At 34.8% G+C, this 17961-nt stretch overlaps 1 protein-coding gene across 1 annotated transcript; it reads right to left on the bottom strand.

Moving 5' to 3' along the window:
• Positions 1 to 10772: 10772 nt before the first annotated feature.
• LOC104898212 (alanine--glyoxylate aminotransferase 2 homolog 3, mitochondrial) lies at positions 10773 to 17668 on the bottom strand. The gene is made up of 9 exons (XM_010685258.4): positions 17243 to 17668; positions 14810 to 15040; positions 13626 to 13796; positions 13088 to 13231; positions 12818 to 12997; positions 12170 to 12395; positions 11770 to 11883; positions 11575 to 11661; positions 10773 to 11073 (listed from the first exon to the last, which is right to left on the bottom strand). The coding sequence occupies exons 1-9, from the start codon at positions 17474 to 17476 to the stop codon at positions 11030 to 11032; spliced, it is 1431 nt and encodes a 476-aa protein (XP_010683560.2). The 5' UTR covers positions 17477 to 17668; the 3' UTR covers positions 10773 to 11029.
• Positions 17669 to 17961: the final 293 nt, after the last annotated feature.

Raw genomic sequence — 17961 nt, 5'->3', positions numbered from 1 at the left:
CTCTAAAGTATTTCCTTGGTATTGAGGTTGCTCGTAGCTCATCTGGTGTTTTTCTATGTCAGCGCAAATATACTTTGGATATTATTTCGGAAGCCGGTTTTTTGGGTTCTAAGCCTGCTGGCTTTCCTATTGAGCAGAACCACAAACTTGGCCTTGCTACGGGCGCTCTGCTCGACGATCCTGAGTCCTATCGTCGCCTTGTTGGCCGTCTTATCTATCTCTCTGTCACCCGTCCTGACTTGGCTTATTCTGTGCATATCTTGTCTCAATTTATGCAGGCACCTCGTATTGATCATTGGGAAGCTGCTTTACGAGTCCTTCGTTATCTGAAAGGCACACCTGGTCAGGGGATTTTATTGCGTGCTGACAGTGACTTATCTCTTTCAGGATGGTGTGATTCCGATTGGGCGGCTTGTCCTATTACCCGCCGCTCTCTTTCAGGATGGCTTGTTTTTCTTGGTGCCTCTCCTATCTCTTGGAAGACCAAGAAGCAGGCTACTGTGTCTCGATCCTCGGCCGAAGCTGAATACCGCTCCATGGCGGCTCTCACTTGTGAATTAAAATGGTTGAAAGGTTTACTCTTGAGTTTGGGTATCAATCATCCTGCGGCTATTCGTTTGTTTTGTGATAGTCAGTCTGCTCTTCACATTGCTAAAAATCCTGTCTTTCATGAACGTACGAAACACATTGAGGTGGATTGTCATTTCGTACGTGATGCTATCACGGAGGGTCTCATTGCTCCATCATACGTTCATACCACGGAGCAACTGGCCGACATTTTCACTAAGGCCCTCGGCAAACTCCAGTTCGACACCTTGCTTTCCAAGTTGGGCATTTATGATCCCCCTGCTCCAACTTGAGGGGGGGTATTGGGATATCACATATTTTAGGCAACATATAATATGCCTTGATGTATTTTCTATTACGTAAATTAGGCAACATATAATGCCTTGATGTATTACCTTCCTTGTATAATCTTATATATGGCAAAACCGAAGCAATGAAAAAGTCAGACAAAACAATTAAACCTAAACTCTTATTTTACATTCCACAACACGAACTATGCTCTCCTCTCACAAATATATAAACTAAAATGCTAGTACTCGTAAAGTGATTTGGTATTATTTAATTTTTTGATATGCATATGCATATGCATGTAATTAAAGCAGAGATCAGGAAGATATTAAAGATGACGACATAATTTCATGTAAAGTTCAGAAAGAACCAAGAACACATGCATGGTGGGCTATACAACGCAGGTATTAACCTTTGTATGACTTCATAATGTGGTCATATATATTCTTACATTCCCCACCGTTGAAAATGGGACAGAATACAGATACATACATAATGTGGGTGGCACATTTTTAATCTTCAATCAATTTTTCATATTGATATAGAAACATGATGGGGTAGTACTATTCATCAAATTTTTCGTTATTTCTCTCATGTAAATGTGGAAAAGTTCCCATATTTATTGGTTACTAACTTATTACTATATATACTCTTTATTCCATATCACTTGAAAATATATACAAAGTATATGTCATTTAAAAGACTAATATGTTTTCTTTTTTCCAAACAGGTAGAGAGAATAAATTATAGAATTATAGTGGCAGAAATTAATTATAGAGTTTATATAGTATTATTTTAATTAACCTAAACATAATGGCCCTAAATCGAACCCAACAAAAATTGTCTACTAAATTACATATATTGAAAGGTTTCATGCTTGATTAATTCTAGCGTCAGATAATTCAATACATATTTCAACTCAAATAATATGCATGAATTTAGTAAGTATTAAAGGACCAAATTTTGCGTTGTTCACTTGTTTGTGTCATAAAAAATACGTAATACTTCCCTTCAAACAAAAAACCCGTAATACTAAGTTTTATGCTTTTAGTTATCTACTCCCTCTGTCCCATAATATAGTGTCTATTTCATTTTTGGTGGTCAAACTTTAAAATCTTTGACCGAATATTCTCATTTGTATATATAAAGAAACATATTCATGTAGGATCTTGTTAGATTCGTCTCAATGTGTAGTTTCATAATATCAACTTTTTATATTTTTTATCAATAAGGAATTGAAAATATTAAAGGTCAAAGTTGCGTTTTGGAGACCGTGAAAAAAGAAACAAGCACTATATTATGGGACGGAGGGAGTATTATGGACTACATGGTTAATTGGTTATGTCTAACATTTTTTTCTTCTAATTAGTGTATATATATATCATATGTATTAATGTATATGAGACATTGATATACTCTAAAAAAACCTATATATATAAAGCTGAAAATAAAAGTTCTGAAGTGGAGTAGTGTAGGACTATAGGAGCTAAAAGTAAATTAAACCTAATCTTGTTCCCCAGATAGAGAATGCAATAATCCTCTGCATCTGTCTACGCTTTTCCTTTATAAGTTTGAAAGTGGTCCAAAAGCAGGAGCTGGTGTTATTCAGTTAGGTGATGTTATTTTTGGTGTTGAATGATAGGTTTGATAAATTTTACGGTACATTGCATATATACATCTAACACAATTTTTGGTGTAATAAATATTCTTTACATATATAACAAATTAAATATTATTTGTGTTTCGTATAAACAAATAAGGGAAAAACAACACAAGCAATATTTATATATACACAAACAATATTTATTATATATACAAAAATTCATGTTAAATGCATTTAACCGTTAGATGTTTATCATACCTCGTTAAATGATGAATGCAAGTTACTTTAACTACATGGATGTTTCAATTTTCCACTTTATGAACATAATGACTAAGGTTGCATGCTTTCTACAGTAAAAAATAGTTCAGGTAAAATTTTAATTTGATAACTTTAATTAAATTAATTCAATTAAATTTAGATAAGTTCCAATACTTTATAAAATAAACTATAATATATTCAGTTTAATTTAAATAAATTTAATCTAGAATTGTATTTTGATCATGCGAAAATATAAATTCACTTAACAATCAAATAGTCAAGTTTTTCTGTTATCCTCATTATATGACAAAAATCGTAGTAACTCTTTCATATAGAAGTACCTAACATCTATATATATATAAAAAAAAAAGTTAATAAAAATTGTCATGAATAACTTGCTACCAACTTTTTAATAACCCTTTTCCCTTTGTAAAGAAATAATCCTGATTTTTATCTATTAGCAATACTAAATAGTCTAAATTGATGTTTTTCTACGTAATAGGCCTAAGACTCGATTATATAGAGAAAATAAGCGAAAGTTGAAACTATTCATATCAATATTTCAAACAAAGAAATAAAATTCACAACCATCAAATTCATTTATAATCATCAAAAATTATATTGTTTGGTAGCCCAATTAATTACTTGTGACTATTCTTATAAATAATAAGTTATATGAATTATATAGAGAAAATTAATCAAAAAGTGAAACTACTCATATCAGTATTTCAAACAAAGAAATAAATTCCACAACTATCTAATTCATTTATAATCATAAAAAACTATATTGTTTGGTAGCCCAAATTAATTAATTACTTGTGACTATTCTTATAATAATAAAATATATGGATTATATAGAGAAAAATAATCAAAAGGTGACACTACTCACATCAATATTTCAAACAAAGAAATAAAATTCACAACCATCTACTAATTCATTTATAGTCATCAAAAACTATATTGTTTTTCTAAACAGTTGCTTACAAGAAACATCAAAATACATCATTTGGACTTATTGTCTTCCATTTGTCTAGTTGACAACTATAACTAATAAAATCTCTCTCTCTTCTCTATGCTCTTATATAAACTACACATGTATGTAGCATATATAGTATTGCTTAAGAAACATCACCAAAAAAATTAGTAGTACAGCAGAAATATAATAATGGAGTTACCAGCTCCAATCTTAGTGTGTGTGATTTGTAGAAGAAGTCTTTTAATGTTTTCAGAAATTGCTCAAATGTTATATGATTTTGTCACAGTTGTTTCATCTGCACTCATTCAGATTTCATCTTCTATGGTAGCACCCAGAAGATCCACAAGTTCTGCACCTTATCCTTCATCTATCACTGTTAGGTATACTCAGACATCCAATCTTATGATGGCTGTTTAATTACTTAATTACTAGTCACTTTTTTTATTTTACTTTTTGGATCTTAATTATTTCTTGATTTTTGTTGCTGCATTATTCTCTAGATTAGGATATAATATATGGTTGTATTTAGTTATGATGAATTATTTCATAGTTGAGTCTAGGATTTTGCAGCTTATTAACTTATGTTTAGCTTTTTGGAAGTTTTTATTTAGTTAAGTATAATAATTATTATTATGTTTGAATGGTGGCTCTACTTTGGAAGCTCTCAACAAATATGGCCGATGGAAGTAAAAAAAATCCTATGAATTCTTCTCTACACATGTACAAACCAACACTCCGTATTTTACAGAACTCTTATTTCATAGAGAATTCAATGTTCCATGGATAATATATGGTTATATTTAGTTATGATGAATAATTTCATAGTTGAGTCTAGGATTTTGCAGCTTATAAATACATTATTACTTATGTTTAGCTTTTTGGAAGTTTTTATTTAGTTAAGTATAATAATTATTATTATTATGTATGAATGGTGGCTCTACTTTGGAAGCTCTCAACAAATATGACCGATGGAAGTAAAAAAAATCCTATGAATTATTCTTCATATATGTAGAAACTAATACTCCATATTCCATAGAATTCTTAATAATTTCATAGAACATTCAATGTTCCATGGATAATATATGGTTGTATTTAGTTATGATGAATAATTTCATAGTTGATAGTTGAGTCTAGGATTTTGCAGCTTATTAATACATTATTATTTATGTTTTAACTTTTTGGAAGTTTAATTTAGTTAAGTATAATAATAATTATTATTATTATTATAAGACTGAAAGAGATGTTTCAACTATATTTTGGTAGCTTAATATATGTGCTCACATCTTATTTACAATCGGTTCGACTAATGCAACACTCTAGGGGTTAAAGTATTAGTTTAGAATTTTATGACAAGTTACACATCGAGTGATTTATTAATGTTTACTTTTAGTTCAATATTTTCATTTTTAGGGTTATGCATATTATTTTTCATTTTTTTTCTCGATATATTGTAAATCTGGAGGAGTCTTGGCTTAATATAATACTATATTATTCTTATATGCACGCAATGCGTGCGAAAGCATAGAAGAATTATATTTGTATTTTATTTTTTCAAAAAACTGTTGTTCAGTTTAAATGTGGTATCCCCTTTCCCCCTTTTTTTATTTAAATGAAGCAGTTAATTATCTCATTTTTTTTCCTTTCTATTTTTTAGTGTCTCCAGTGTATTGCCACATATAATAGAGATTCCGTAAGATCAATTCTTTTTTTTTCCCAAAAAATTACACCAATGAATAGCAATGAGGAATAAGTAGTAGCAGTTAAACATATTAAAATTATGAAGGTACAATTTAGTACTCCACTTGAGAGATATTAAGTTAATTAAGTTCAGGATATGTCCCTTTTTTTGTAACAAAGAAAGGTGGGTTTGATGAGCATCATATAAAAACGAGCTTGAGATAAAGCAAAAATTACAAAAATTATGTTCAAAATAGAGGATGCCATCATATCCTACCCATTCTTTTTTGTCTCCTCCAACACATTTGAGAAGTGTGCATGAGTGACCTACAAGAATGCAAGACAAATTTGTATCCTGGTGTTTTTCAGTATTTTTGTGCTTTTTAATTCAATAAAATAATACATTGTATATTTTGAGAACTTATTATTAATTTGCGAAAAAGAATAAAAGACTTTGTTGAAATATTTGCTTGTAGAAGTCAATTTTATATGTGACCAAGACAGCATCAGTGAGGCTGTGCGTTTTACTGAGCAGCTCTTGCTATCCCTCACTAGTTACTCCCTTTGGCTTTATAACATTTATGTCGTCAAAGAACCAACTCAACCAAAAGTTTAAAGCGATGGTTGGAGTAATCTTAAGGGGTTGCAATATGGATGCAAGTATGCAACATAGGTCCCGTTATACACAACGCTAAATATTCTACTTTAGATAGTAAGAGTGGGTAAGATACGAAGTCGTGACCTCCTTGTTACACCGAACGATGGATTTATGATCTGATTTTTATTCAACCGTGTGTGCTATTCACCCTTAGCTTTGATTAACTTCTTCAGCTTAATTAAATGTTGTTAACTTTCTTCTACTCTTTCTTCTTAATTGGGCTTCAATTTATGTTTCTCCAAACTCTCAGCCAAAAGAACCTTTGAGTATAGACTATAGAGACATAGAGTGTTCTTAGAAAATGAATTGATAAATGATGTTAGCACCTTACTTGCACGGTTGCACCATCATCTTTCAATTAGATAGAAGCTTCTCACTGCCAGGATACATCTTAGGTTGAAGAAAAGCAAAAAGATTAATTACTATTGTATTCTAAAAGCTTCTCATGAGAGAAAATTTAATATTTACTGTATCAGATTATTGTTTTCTAAAATTTTGAATAAATTATTTTTTGTTATTAATGGACAATTTTGTTATCAATGGAGCCTTTCTCCACATTTAAGATAGTTAGCTAACATTTATCAAATAATGTGATTTCCTTTATATAACTAACTATTGGCTCAATTGTACAAGGATGATTTTTCTCCTACTCTAGTTTATTAAAGAGTTATTTTTATGCTAAGCTACTCATTTATTCCAAATCCTTAAAAATTGTGTCCAAACACATTGTTGTAATATAAAAAGAACAGAGGAAGTATTAGTTACGCAAAATTATAATTGGATTGGGTCACCTTTAATTTTTACTACTTATAACCTTCAATTTTGGAAGTTTTTAGAGACATTTTTGGACTTCCCCGGGCCTGGTTATATTTTCTCCTAAAATATTCCTAGGAAAGTCGACGTGACTTGTGACATTGCGTGGGTGCTTGGCACCATTTGTGTTGCCTTGAAAAGTCTCTGAATACCCCATCTGTTCATTTATCGTGAACCCCAAAATTACCTCGCAATGAACATAAATGCATCCATATATTCGTTCCAAGCCACATGACTCCTTTCCAATGACCTTCCATGTTCCTAGGAGGAATCCCATGGCATTCGAAACTTGGGTCCGAGAAAAGGCCGAAAGCATGTATTATAACCTTCAATTTTGGTTGTTTTTGCGACATTTTTGGACTTCTTCAGGCTTGGTCATATTTTCTCCAGAAACATTCCTAGGAGTGCTGACATGACTTGTAATGTTGCGCGTGTGCTTGGCGCCATTTGCGTTGCCTCGAAAAGCATCTAAACACTCCATTTATTCATTTCTCGTAAAACCCAAAATTGCCTCGAAATGAACATAAAGACATCCATATATTCGTTTCAAGCCACATGACTCCTTTCCAATGACATCCCATGGCCTTAGGAGGCATCCTGTGACGTTCAGAGCTGGGGCCTCGGGAAAGTTCAAAAGCGTGTACTATAGACTTCAATTTTGGTTGTTTTTGGGTCATTTTTTGACTTCTCCAGGTCTGGTCATATTTTCTCCCGAAACATTCCTAGGAGTGCCGACGTGACTTGTAGTGTTGTACGGGTCCTTGGCACAATTTGCATTGCCTCGAAAAGCCTCTAACACCCCAATTTGTTCATTTCTCGCGAAATCCAAATTGTCTCGAAATGAACGTAAATGCATCTACATATTCGTTCCAAGCCACATGACTCCATTCCAAGGACCTACCATGTCCCTAGGAAGAATCCCGTGGCACTCAGAGCACGGACCCCGGAAAAGTTTGTAAGTGTGTATTATAACCTTAAATTTTTGCAGTTTTTGAGACATTTTTGCACTTTTTCGGGCCTGATCATATTTTCTTCCGAAACATTCTTAGGAAGACCGACGTGACTTGTAATGTTGCGCGGATGCTTGGCACCATTTCTGTTGCCTCGAAAAGCCTCTAAACACTCCATTTGTTCATTAATTGAGAAACCTGAAATTGTCTCAAAATGAACGTAAATGCATCTATATATTCGTTCCCACGCACATGACTCCTTTCTAATAACCTCTCATGGGCCTATGAGGCATCTCGTGGCGTTCGGAGCTCTGACCCCGAGAAAGTCCGGAATCGTGTATTATAACCTTCAATTTTGGCTGTTTTTGGACATTTTTTTTACTTCTTTGCGTGTGGTCATATTTTCTCCCGAAACGTTCCTAGGAGTGCTGACACGACTTGTAACGTTGTTAGGGTCCTTGGCACAATTTGCATTGCCTCGAAAAGCCCTAACACCTCATCTGTTCATTTCTCGTGAAATCCAAATTGTCTCGAAATGAACGTTAAGGCATCCACATATTCGTTCCAAGCCACATGACTCATTTGCAATGACCTACAATTTCCTTAGGAGCCATCTCGTGGCGTTTGGAACTCGGACCTCGGGAAATTCCGAAAGCGTGTATTATAACCTTATATTTTCGCTGTTTTTGGGACATTTTTGGAATTTTCCGGGCCTGATCATATTTTCTCCTAAAACGTTCCTAGGAAGACCGATGTGACTTGTAACGTAGCGCGGGTGCTTGGCACCATTTGTTTATCCTCGAGAAGCCTCTACACACCATTTGTTCATTTCTCGTGAAACCTAAATTTGCCTCGAAATGAACGTAAATGCATCTATGTATTCGTTCCAAGCCACATGACTCATTTCCAATAACCTCCCATGGCCCTAGGAGGCATCCCGTGGCGTTCGGAGCTCGGACCCCGAGAAAGTCCAAAAGCGTGTGTTATAACCTTCAATTTTTGGCTGTTTTTGGGACATTTTTGGACTTCTCCGGGCTTGGTCATATTTTCTACCGAAACATTCCCAGGAGTGCCGACGTGACTTGTAACGTTGCGCGGGTGGTTGGTACCATTTGCATTGCCTCGAAAAGGCTCTGAACAACCCATTTATTCATTTCTCGTCAAACCCAAAGTTGTCTCGCAATGAACGTAAAAGCATCCACATATTCGTTTCAAACCACATGACTCCTTTCCAATGACCTCCCTTGTCGATAGGAGGCATCCCGTGGCGTTCGTAGCTCGGGCCTTGGGAAAGTCTGAAAGCGTGTATTATGACCTTCAATTTTGGCTGTTTTTGGGACATTTTTGGATTTCTACGGGGCTGGTCACATTGTCTCCTGATACGTTCCTAGGAAAGACGATGTGACTTGTAGCGTTGTGCGGGTGCTTAGCACCATTTTTGTTGCCTGGAAAAGTCTCTAAACACCCCATATGTTCATTTCTCGTGAATCCCAAAATTATCATGAAATGAACATAAAGACATCCACATATTCGTTCTACGCCACATGACTCCTTCCTAATGACCTCCGATTTCCCTAGGATGCATCCTGTATCGTTCGGAAGTCAGGCCTCGGGAAAGTCTAAAAGCGTGTATTATAACCTTAATTTTGGCTTTTTTTTGGACATTTTAGGACTTCTCTGGATCTGGTTATATTTTCTCCTGAAATGTTTCTAGGAAAGCCGATGTAACTTGTAACGTTGCGCGAGTACTTAGCACCATTTGCATTGTCTCGAAAAGCCTATGAACACTGCATTTGTTCATTTCTCGTGAAACCCAAAATTGCCTCAAAATGAACGTAAAAGCATCCATATATTCATCACAAGCCACTTGACTCATTTCCAATGACCTACAATGTCCCTAAGAGGCACCCTGTGCGTTCCGAGCTCGGACCCCGTGAAAGCCCAAAAGCATGTATTATACGTTCAATTTTACCTGTTTTTGGCACATTTTTGGATTTATCTGGACCTGGTCATAATTTTCCCCCGAAACGTTCTTAGGAGTGCCAACATCACTTGTAACATTGTCCGGCCCGCGTCCTTGGCAGTTGGCACCATTTCTGTTGCCTCGAAAAACCTTTGAACATCCCATTTGTTCATTTCTTGTGAAACCCGAAATTGCCTCGAAATGAACATATATGCATCCATATATTCGTTCCAACCCACATGACTCATTTACAATGACCTCTCATGTCCCTAGGAGGCATCCCGCGGCGTTCGAAGCTCGGGCCCCTAGAAAGCCCGAAAGCGTGTATTGTACCTTTAATTTTGGCTGTTTTTGGGACATATTGGGACTTATCTGCGCTTGGTCATATATTCTCCCGGAACGTTCCTAGAAAAGCCGAAGTGACTTGTAAAGTTGCGCGGGTACTTGGCACCATTTGCGTTGCCTCGAGAAGCCTCTGAATACCGCATTTGTTCATTTCTCGTGAAATCGAAAATTGCCTCAAAATGAACGTAAAAAAAAATCCAAATCTATATAAAAACACTAATAATTCTATATTGTTTATAATCGTTACTCGTATTAGTTGTTAAAACTGTATGTAAAAATGAACTGTTATAGTCTAATGAAAGGTTCTAAAAGAATGAACTTACTTATGATTGTATTCATTTCTCTTTGAAGGTATGCTTGTGAAATGTGTTTCCTGCACGAATCCTACAACCCTAGTATCCTTTCTCATCAACCCTCGATGTAATTCATTTATCACAATAAAAGAGTACTCTACTATCAAACCCTTGAAATAAAATACATACATCAGGTTAATAAGAATTCTCTTATTAGCCCACAACCTCGCATAGATCAACCAAACCCAACTACACATGCGAGACCCCTTAGAGTAGGAGTAAGAGAGAATTCCATTTTCCACCCCTCAAAGTGCCTCTAACGGGTTAGATCTACGGCTCTACCACCAGATCAAGGCACCAAGCAATGCTTTGAAACAAACAAATATGAATAGTGATGAATAACAAAGAAAGCAACTTTTTGTTCAGTAACATACAGAGGCAACGAGATGTTGACTCATCATTGTCAATATGATTTCCAGTTCACCAAAGGAGAGAATTCCATGACTAAATGGATGCTATAAAACTAATGAACAAGCGAGCAATAGATACAACACTTTTTATCAATTACGATGAATAATTACAACATGAACATATGATACTGACAGGATCACATTTTCACATCTTACAATTAGATGGCCTCACATCTTCGCCATTACACAATCCATCACGTCCACGAGGAAATCTGCGACATAGCCAAAGAGATACAATGTGATGAATAACTTCAATCATGGAAGAAACAGAGCGAGTAATGCAAAAAGGTGGAGTGTCAAGTAGGTTTGTTAAACGGGCCAATTTGAATTTATTGGATTTGAAGTGTATTTTCCTAGTCACATTTAGGGTGAAACCTCTTCATCTTAATGGTCAAGTGTACGGCAAGGTTGGTTTAGATTTTCAGGTTGATCAAGCCTCCTTGATTGTTGATATGGCTAGGTTTAGGTTTTCGGGTTGATCAAGCCTTCTAATAACTCTTCATAAGCTTTCAAGATTTAAATTCAATATGGCCAGGTTTTCGAGTTGGGTCATTCTTGGATAAATCTAACACCAAGCATAAATTTCTTTAGGTCCATCGAAAAGAGAAGACGTTCAAGTGTGCAGCAACCACAGTGGTGTGTTCTTTATAAATATAAGAAAACATTTCATGTTTAAATTTCAACTAGAGGAAAATTAAAGGAGCAGAGTTTACCAGCGTCCTCTTTGGTGAAGCAGAGGGGAGGTGTGATTCGGAACACATTGCCATAAAATCCTCCCTTTCCGACCAATACTCCCATTTCTATACAATTCAGGCGGAGCAATATTGTTAATAGAAAAGCTTATAACAGACAAAAAGCACACAAGAAAAAAAGATGCACACAAGTAAAATCCACAACACTCAACTCACCTTTCATTTGGTCCATCACATGAAGGATCTCAGCCTTTGCCGGAGTTTTCTTTTCGCGATCTGTAACAAGTTCTACCCCCAGCATCAATCCTCTTCCCCTCACATCACCAATTACTGCAATCAACATCAGTAAGCAGCATTCAGGCTCTGTTTGGTTTGACCAGAAAACTCTTACAATGAAAAATGTTTTTTCATGAAAAATATCTTCCAATAGAAAAAACAATCATAGCTTCAAGTTGTAAAATAGTTCTCCACCACCAATAGGAAATCTATTTTCCTACACTAACCAAACACAAGAAAAAGGGAAATGGCATTTACTTGCAATATCCTCCCAACCAAACACTCACACAGAGATAATCTGAAAAATATGTTTCTTTTAGATTGGAGATATGTAACCTACAATCAAATTTGTCCATCAGAGCGGTGAGTCGCTTTTTGAGATGAGTACCCACAACGTGAGCATTTTCCTGAAGCTTTTCTTTTTCAATCACTCTGAGAACAGCATGTCCTGCTGCAGTGCATACAGGATTTCCACCAAAGGTGTTGAAATAACTTCGACGAGTTAAGACACTTGCGATCTCCGGAGTGGTTACTACAGCACCAAGGGGAATGCCATTCCCAATACCCTGAGACATCAAAACCCAAATATGTGAGGCATGAATTAAGTTAGAAATCTTTTTTAATTTAGTCCCAAATGGAGAATTTTAGGTATTCTTCAATCGACAAAACAACAAGATCCGACCTGTACTTCTAAAAAATACTCGTTTGGATAAATTCAGATGTTAAACATTTCAATCTTCACGATCCATTCTAGTTGCAACGATATATCCGTAGCAAGTACAATATCAAGTCTCCCAATTACTTTTGCATCATACATCAAATGATTTGGAAGATGCAAGTATAACACATGATTAACTTAGGCACATATAAGCGAGAACACCTTATTATTAGTCAAACATTGGCACATATAAGCAAGAACACCTTATTATTGGTCAATACAGAAGTCTACGCAGCAGACATATTGTAGAACAGTGAGAAGACTACCCACCTTTGCCATGGTCACAATATCAGGGACAACTCCATGAGCCTCAAAACCCCAAAAGTGGCTTCCAGTGCGAGCAAATCCAGCTTGAACTTCATCAGCTATGAAAAGCCCTCCAGCTTTCTTTACAAAATCATACACAGAAGAAAGATATCCAGGGGCCAATTCTATGATTCCTCCAACTCCCTGGGGAACAAATAAAAACGATCAGAATATGGCAGATGAAAATGCCAAAAATCAACAACACAATGCATGTGCTTATATTATTATATCGACCTGAATGGCTTCACAGATGAATCCCGCAACATGACCAGATGTTCCAAATTGGATAATATCCTGAACATCTTTTGCATACATCTCTCCATCTGCTCCAAACAGACCTCTATAAGGGTCAGGATTCATGGCATGATGTACCCCGTTCTGTCACAAATTCAGGTATTAGCCAAAGAAATTATGCCTTTGACACCTAAAGAAATAGTAAACAAGAGACTTTGAAGTTTGAACACTATCAACAACAGCAATCTAGCATGTTGACTTAGTGCAATTCAACAAACAGAGCAGCGCAGGAAAACTTAGAAGTTTCAATACTATCTTCAACGGGTCAATCTTAGAAAGTGAGAGTTTGATTATCAACGACTATTTGTACCAAGATCATCTAAGGAAAATTGAATCCCTACTACTATCTTGGCAAGTCAAAAGTCAAGAACTTGAGTTGCCGTCACATAGAACCAAGACAAAATAATAAAAGTGACTCAGAAAGTCGAATATGGGCGATCTTTTTAGCGATTTAAGGTAGCAGATGAGCCTTATATACCTGAGTAACATTGAACTTCCAATTGCACTGAGCAGTTGCACCCATAGTTCCAGCAGCATTTCCATGGTAAGCATTCCTTATAGAGATAACATCCTGGCACCCAGTGTACAGCCTTGCCATCATTAAGGCTAACTCATTTGCTTCCGTTCCGGAGTTTGTGAAGAACACAACCTGCAGCACGTAAAGCAAAACCATAAGTTAAGAGCCCAAAAAAATCCTAGATGGGACCACGTAGCGTTCAAATTAGTTTAAACATCATGAAAAAGTTTGTTGGAGCTTAGAAAAACAAGGAAAACTGTTCACATAGTATATACGCCAACAAAAAGAAAATATGAGATGAAAACTAGGAAAGAAGCCAAAGTGATACTGAGTCCACATAGGAGGTAGTCACTACCACCTTTACTGTTCCTCTTTTCCAATGGACGCTTCATTATAAATCCATAAAGTCGTAAATCTCTCTGCCACTCTAGGGGTAAGGCTGAAAGCCTCAATAATTGCTGACCCATTAGCCTATATAAAGTGGGGTGGCGGGGATCAATCCCTATAACAATTCTCCTTAATCTCCACAAAATATGGAAATGTTAGGTTTATAAGTGACAAAGGGAGTTAACTCAAAATCCTAGAGTGAACATAGATTGTTATTTGATTTCCACACATCCATCATCTAAAAGAACAATGGAGAGAGGATGGACATGAGACATATCATAAGGGGTATTTATTGATATTATGGATCTGTAGTTATCCGTAATAGGGATGTGAAAATTGACTCTGGATGGAGCATGGAGGCAGTACTGAATTGCTCTTCCACACCTGCCTATATGCCCTCCCAAAATAACAAAAAGAAATATGAAGAATAAAATACAAATTCATTGCAAAAAGAGTTGCACCAACAGAATATATCAATGATGGCCATCAAACTAAAAGGCAGCTTTGCTACATGCTTTATCACATCTCATCTTAAAGCAAACATTCACAGCAAAACTTTTGCATACATGTAACAACCAAGTAAGAACTAGTAAATGAAGAATTATCAGAAAAAAAAACTACTAGTAAATGAAGTAATAATAGTTTAAGAAAAAAGCCACTTTCTTTTTAATCATCAAATGTACTCCAGTAAAGTCTAAAACCAACAAGTGGACTAACACCAAACAAGAAAAGACAAAAATGAAAAGGAGATGACATACTTTGAGATCACCAGGCATTTTGGAGGCCAAAGCCTCAGCAAAATCAGCAACTGCAGGGTTTAAGTACAAGATAGTTGAGTGCTGTAAACGCTGCGTTTGCTTGACGATGGCCTCGACCACATCGGGGTGGCAATGACCGCAGCACACAGTAGCGATCCCCCCAAATGCATCCAAATATCTTCTCCCTTTATCATCATACAGATATTGCTTCCTCCCATCTACCACGTTCAGCTGCCACCCCACAAAAATACAAACACATTAATACAAAAAATCATTAGATACATCACCCCATATTTCATAAAAGCTAAAAAGAACTTTATTAGTTACTCCAACGTTTTTTGTAGTCTCCAAGACACACTTTTGGCCCACTTTAGATTTGATCACATACAAATAATTTGAAGATACACATTGAAACAGGTCGAATATTTTTCTTACATTAGTCAACAATTACAATCAATATTTGCTTATGAATAAGCAAGTAAAGCGACTAGATTCAAAGCGATCGATCACTTGCCAATTATTGATATTGTCAATCTAAAAAGGAAAGCACAACCATAACCACCTAACAATCAAAATTCTAATTCTACTTTAAGCAATCATTCCCTCGCAATATACATCAACCATTATTTGCTCTAAGATCAACCATTATTTGCTCTCAGCACATAATTTAGGAGGGACGATAAGTTGCGCCATTTATGAACATACTTCCTCCGTTCCATAATAAGTGAAACACTTCTCTTTTTTATGTGAGAGCTTTTTTAGAGTAGTGTTTCACTTATTATGGAACGGACGAAGTATAATATTACAAAAAGAGTGAAAATAGATATGATTGAAACTAACACGGACCCGGGACCACCACTTTACTTTCGGATTCACTATATTTGGTCCCACCATTTTGTCTTTTATCAACTCTACCAAGTTAAAATTTAAAAATATAACCAAGTTACAATGGAGCATATAAACAATTGGGAACGAAGGAAGTATCACAAGATCAAAAAATGATTAATACATTTTGAACTTGAAGTAGTAATACTAGATTACTAGTTTGAGACTCGTAATCTCTTAAGATAACTTAAAGTAATTTAATATCCAAATCACTAATCATTAACGATGCTGACTCACTAGCGTAATCTCAAAGAAGTTCAATTTCTATGGAATCTCTACGTATTGATTAATGATTGAGATAGGATCACAATCAAAGGAAATAATAATGCATACAAATTGCATTCAATATAATAATATAATGACTCATACTTCTAGAATCTTGTTCTATTGCATTATTATGATTTTTACACTATCTTCGATCTGAATCATTTTGCTAATATATAAAAATAAATACTTTCTCCGTTCTCTTTTAATTACAATATTACATTTTCATACTTATCGACGCATAATTTTATCAAATAAGATATCATATGAGTATATCTATCCTTGTATATAGATTATTATGATTTACGAACAGAAAAGTCAAAATATCGCAATTAAAAGATGACGGAGGAAGTATTATAGTTACACATACAATGTTATTACTTGTTAGATTATCTTAATGTATATTATCAAAATACGCACATTTCAAAATTTTCATTACTAAATAATTAAAGATATTAATAATCAAAGTCGTACATCATACACATATACACATATGAAAGTATAACTTAAAAACAAAACCAATAGAAAATCATTTACTAGCATATACTATAACATAATTTACTAGCATACTCCCTCTGTTTCAAATTATAAGGCATTTAAGCTAAAAAATTTTGTTTCACAATATAAGGCGTTTTACATTACCAATATAAAATTAAATACAATTTTATACTATCAAGATAAGATTATAGGCTATTTTCTATTATCAACACAATATTTAATGTCAATTCTTATTACCTATGCAAATCTAACTAAATTCTTAATATGCGTAAAAGTGGTTTACATGCCTTATAATTTGAAACGGAGAGAGTATACTATAACACTATATTATTCAGACATAAATTGAGGGTCTACTCAGATACAGATGTTCAAATATCCGACTCGATTATTCTATAAAATGAAGTTAAGTTTTTAGTTTAAAAATGAAATATCTAGGTAAAGTAACATGTCGTCCTCTTTTTTTAAGTAAATAAAAGTGTCGGAATAACACTACTCTAAAATATAACATACTCCTAAAATGAATCAAAATAGTGATAATCACTTAATAATAAAAAACTTAGAACCACATGCATGCATTAATTTTTTCTCCTCTCTCCTTAACAAATTACCATCAGCAATTGAATGTTTTAATTTTACCTCTCACAGATAATAACAATCAAATGTTGCTAGTAATTCCTTACGAAAAAATTATAAACCACAACTTAACCAACAAAAAGAAAAGTTAGTGATGATCAAAAAAATTAGTTTCAAAACTAAAATTCCCTCACTAATTTTAAAAAAACTTACAGGATTATTAAAAAAGGTAAACATCGAAGGGCTAAGAAACTCCTTGCGCTTGTTAAGGATCTCGGTAGCCGAAGGCCCAGTATACGGCGGCGGAGAGTATTCGAAAGCCGGCATCTTAGGAGTCGAGATGACGTCATTTTCCGGCGAGGTGACGTCAGCTTTTGCCGTCGCCTGAGATGCAACAAAACGCCTTGAGCCACCACTTCTGGTGGCGCTAATTATCGCCCTCCTCATTTTTACTCTTAATTAATTTTATTAATTAGTTTTTTTCTGGAATTAATTTCTTTTTTTTTGGGAAATGTATATTATATTTCCAAAGAAGCAGGAATTTCGTGGGTTTTAGGAGTGAAATTTGACAAGAAAGAAGAAAGCAGAGGAGAGAATGAGAGGAAAACAATGAAATGTGACAAAGAGTTGGCATGGTTTGTGCTGATTTTATAGAGGAGAGAGAAAGTAAGTGAGGGATTTTAGGAGGAATACATCATCATCACGTGTACGTCTCTTTATTCTTAAAAACGGACTTTGGACCGTATTCATGTAAAATCTTATTAAATTTGTACTATTTAAATATTAACTTTTTGTAATTTTTAAGATTATTGATAATTAGAAGTATTAAGGGTTAAATTAATATATCGACAATCTCCAAATAAATGCATAAACTAATAGATATAGCTTATAGGAGGGAAAGGATATAGGAGTTAGCTCAAGTGGATAGAGCC

This window comes from Beta vulgaris, chromosome 7, assembly GCF_026745355.1.
Source record: "Beta vulgaris subsp. vulgaris cultivar EL10 chromosome 7, EL10.2, whole genome shotgun sequence".
NCBI lineage: Eukaryota > Viridiplantae > Streptophyta > Magnoliopsida > Caryophyllales > Amaranthaceae > Beta > Beta vulgaris.
This window is presented reverse-complemented; position numbering and strand designations above follow the sequence as displayed.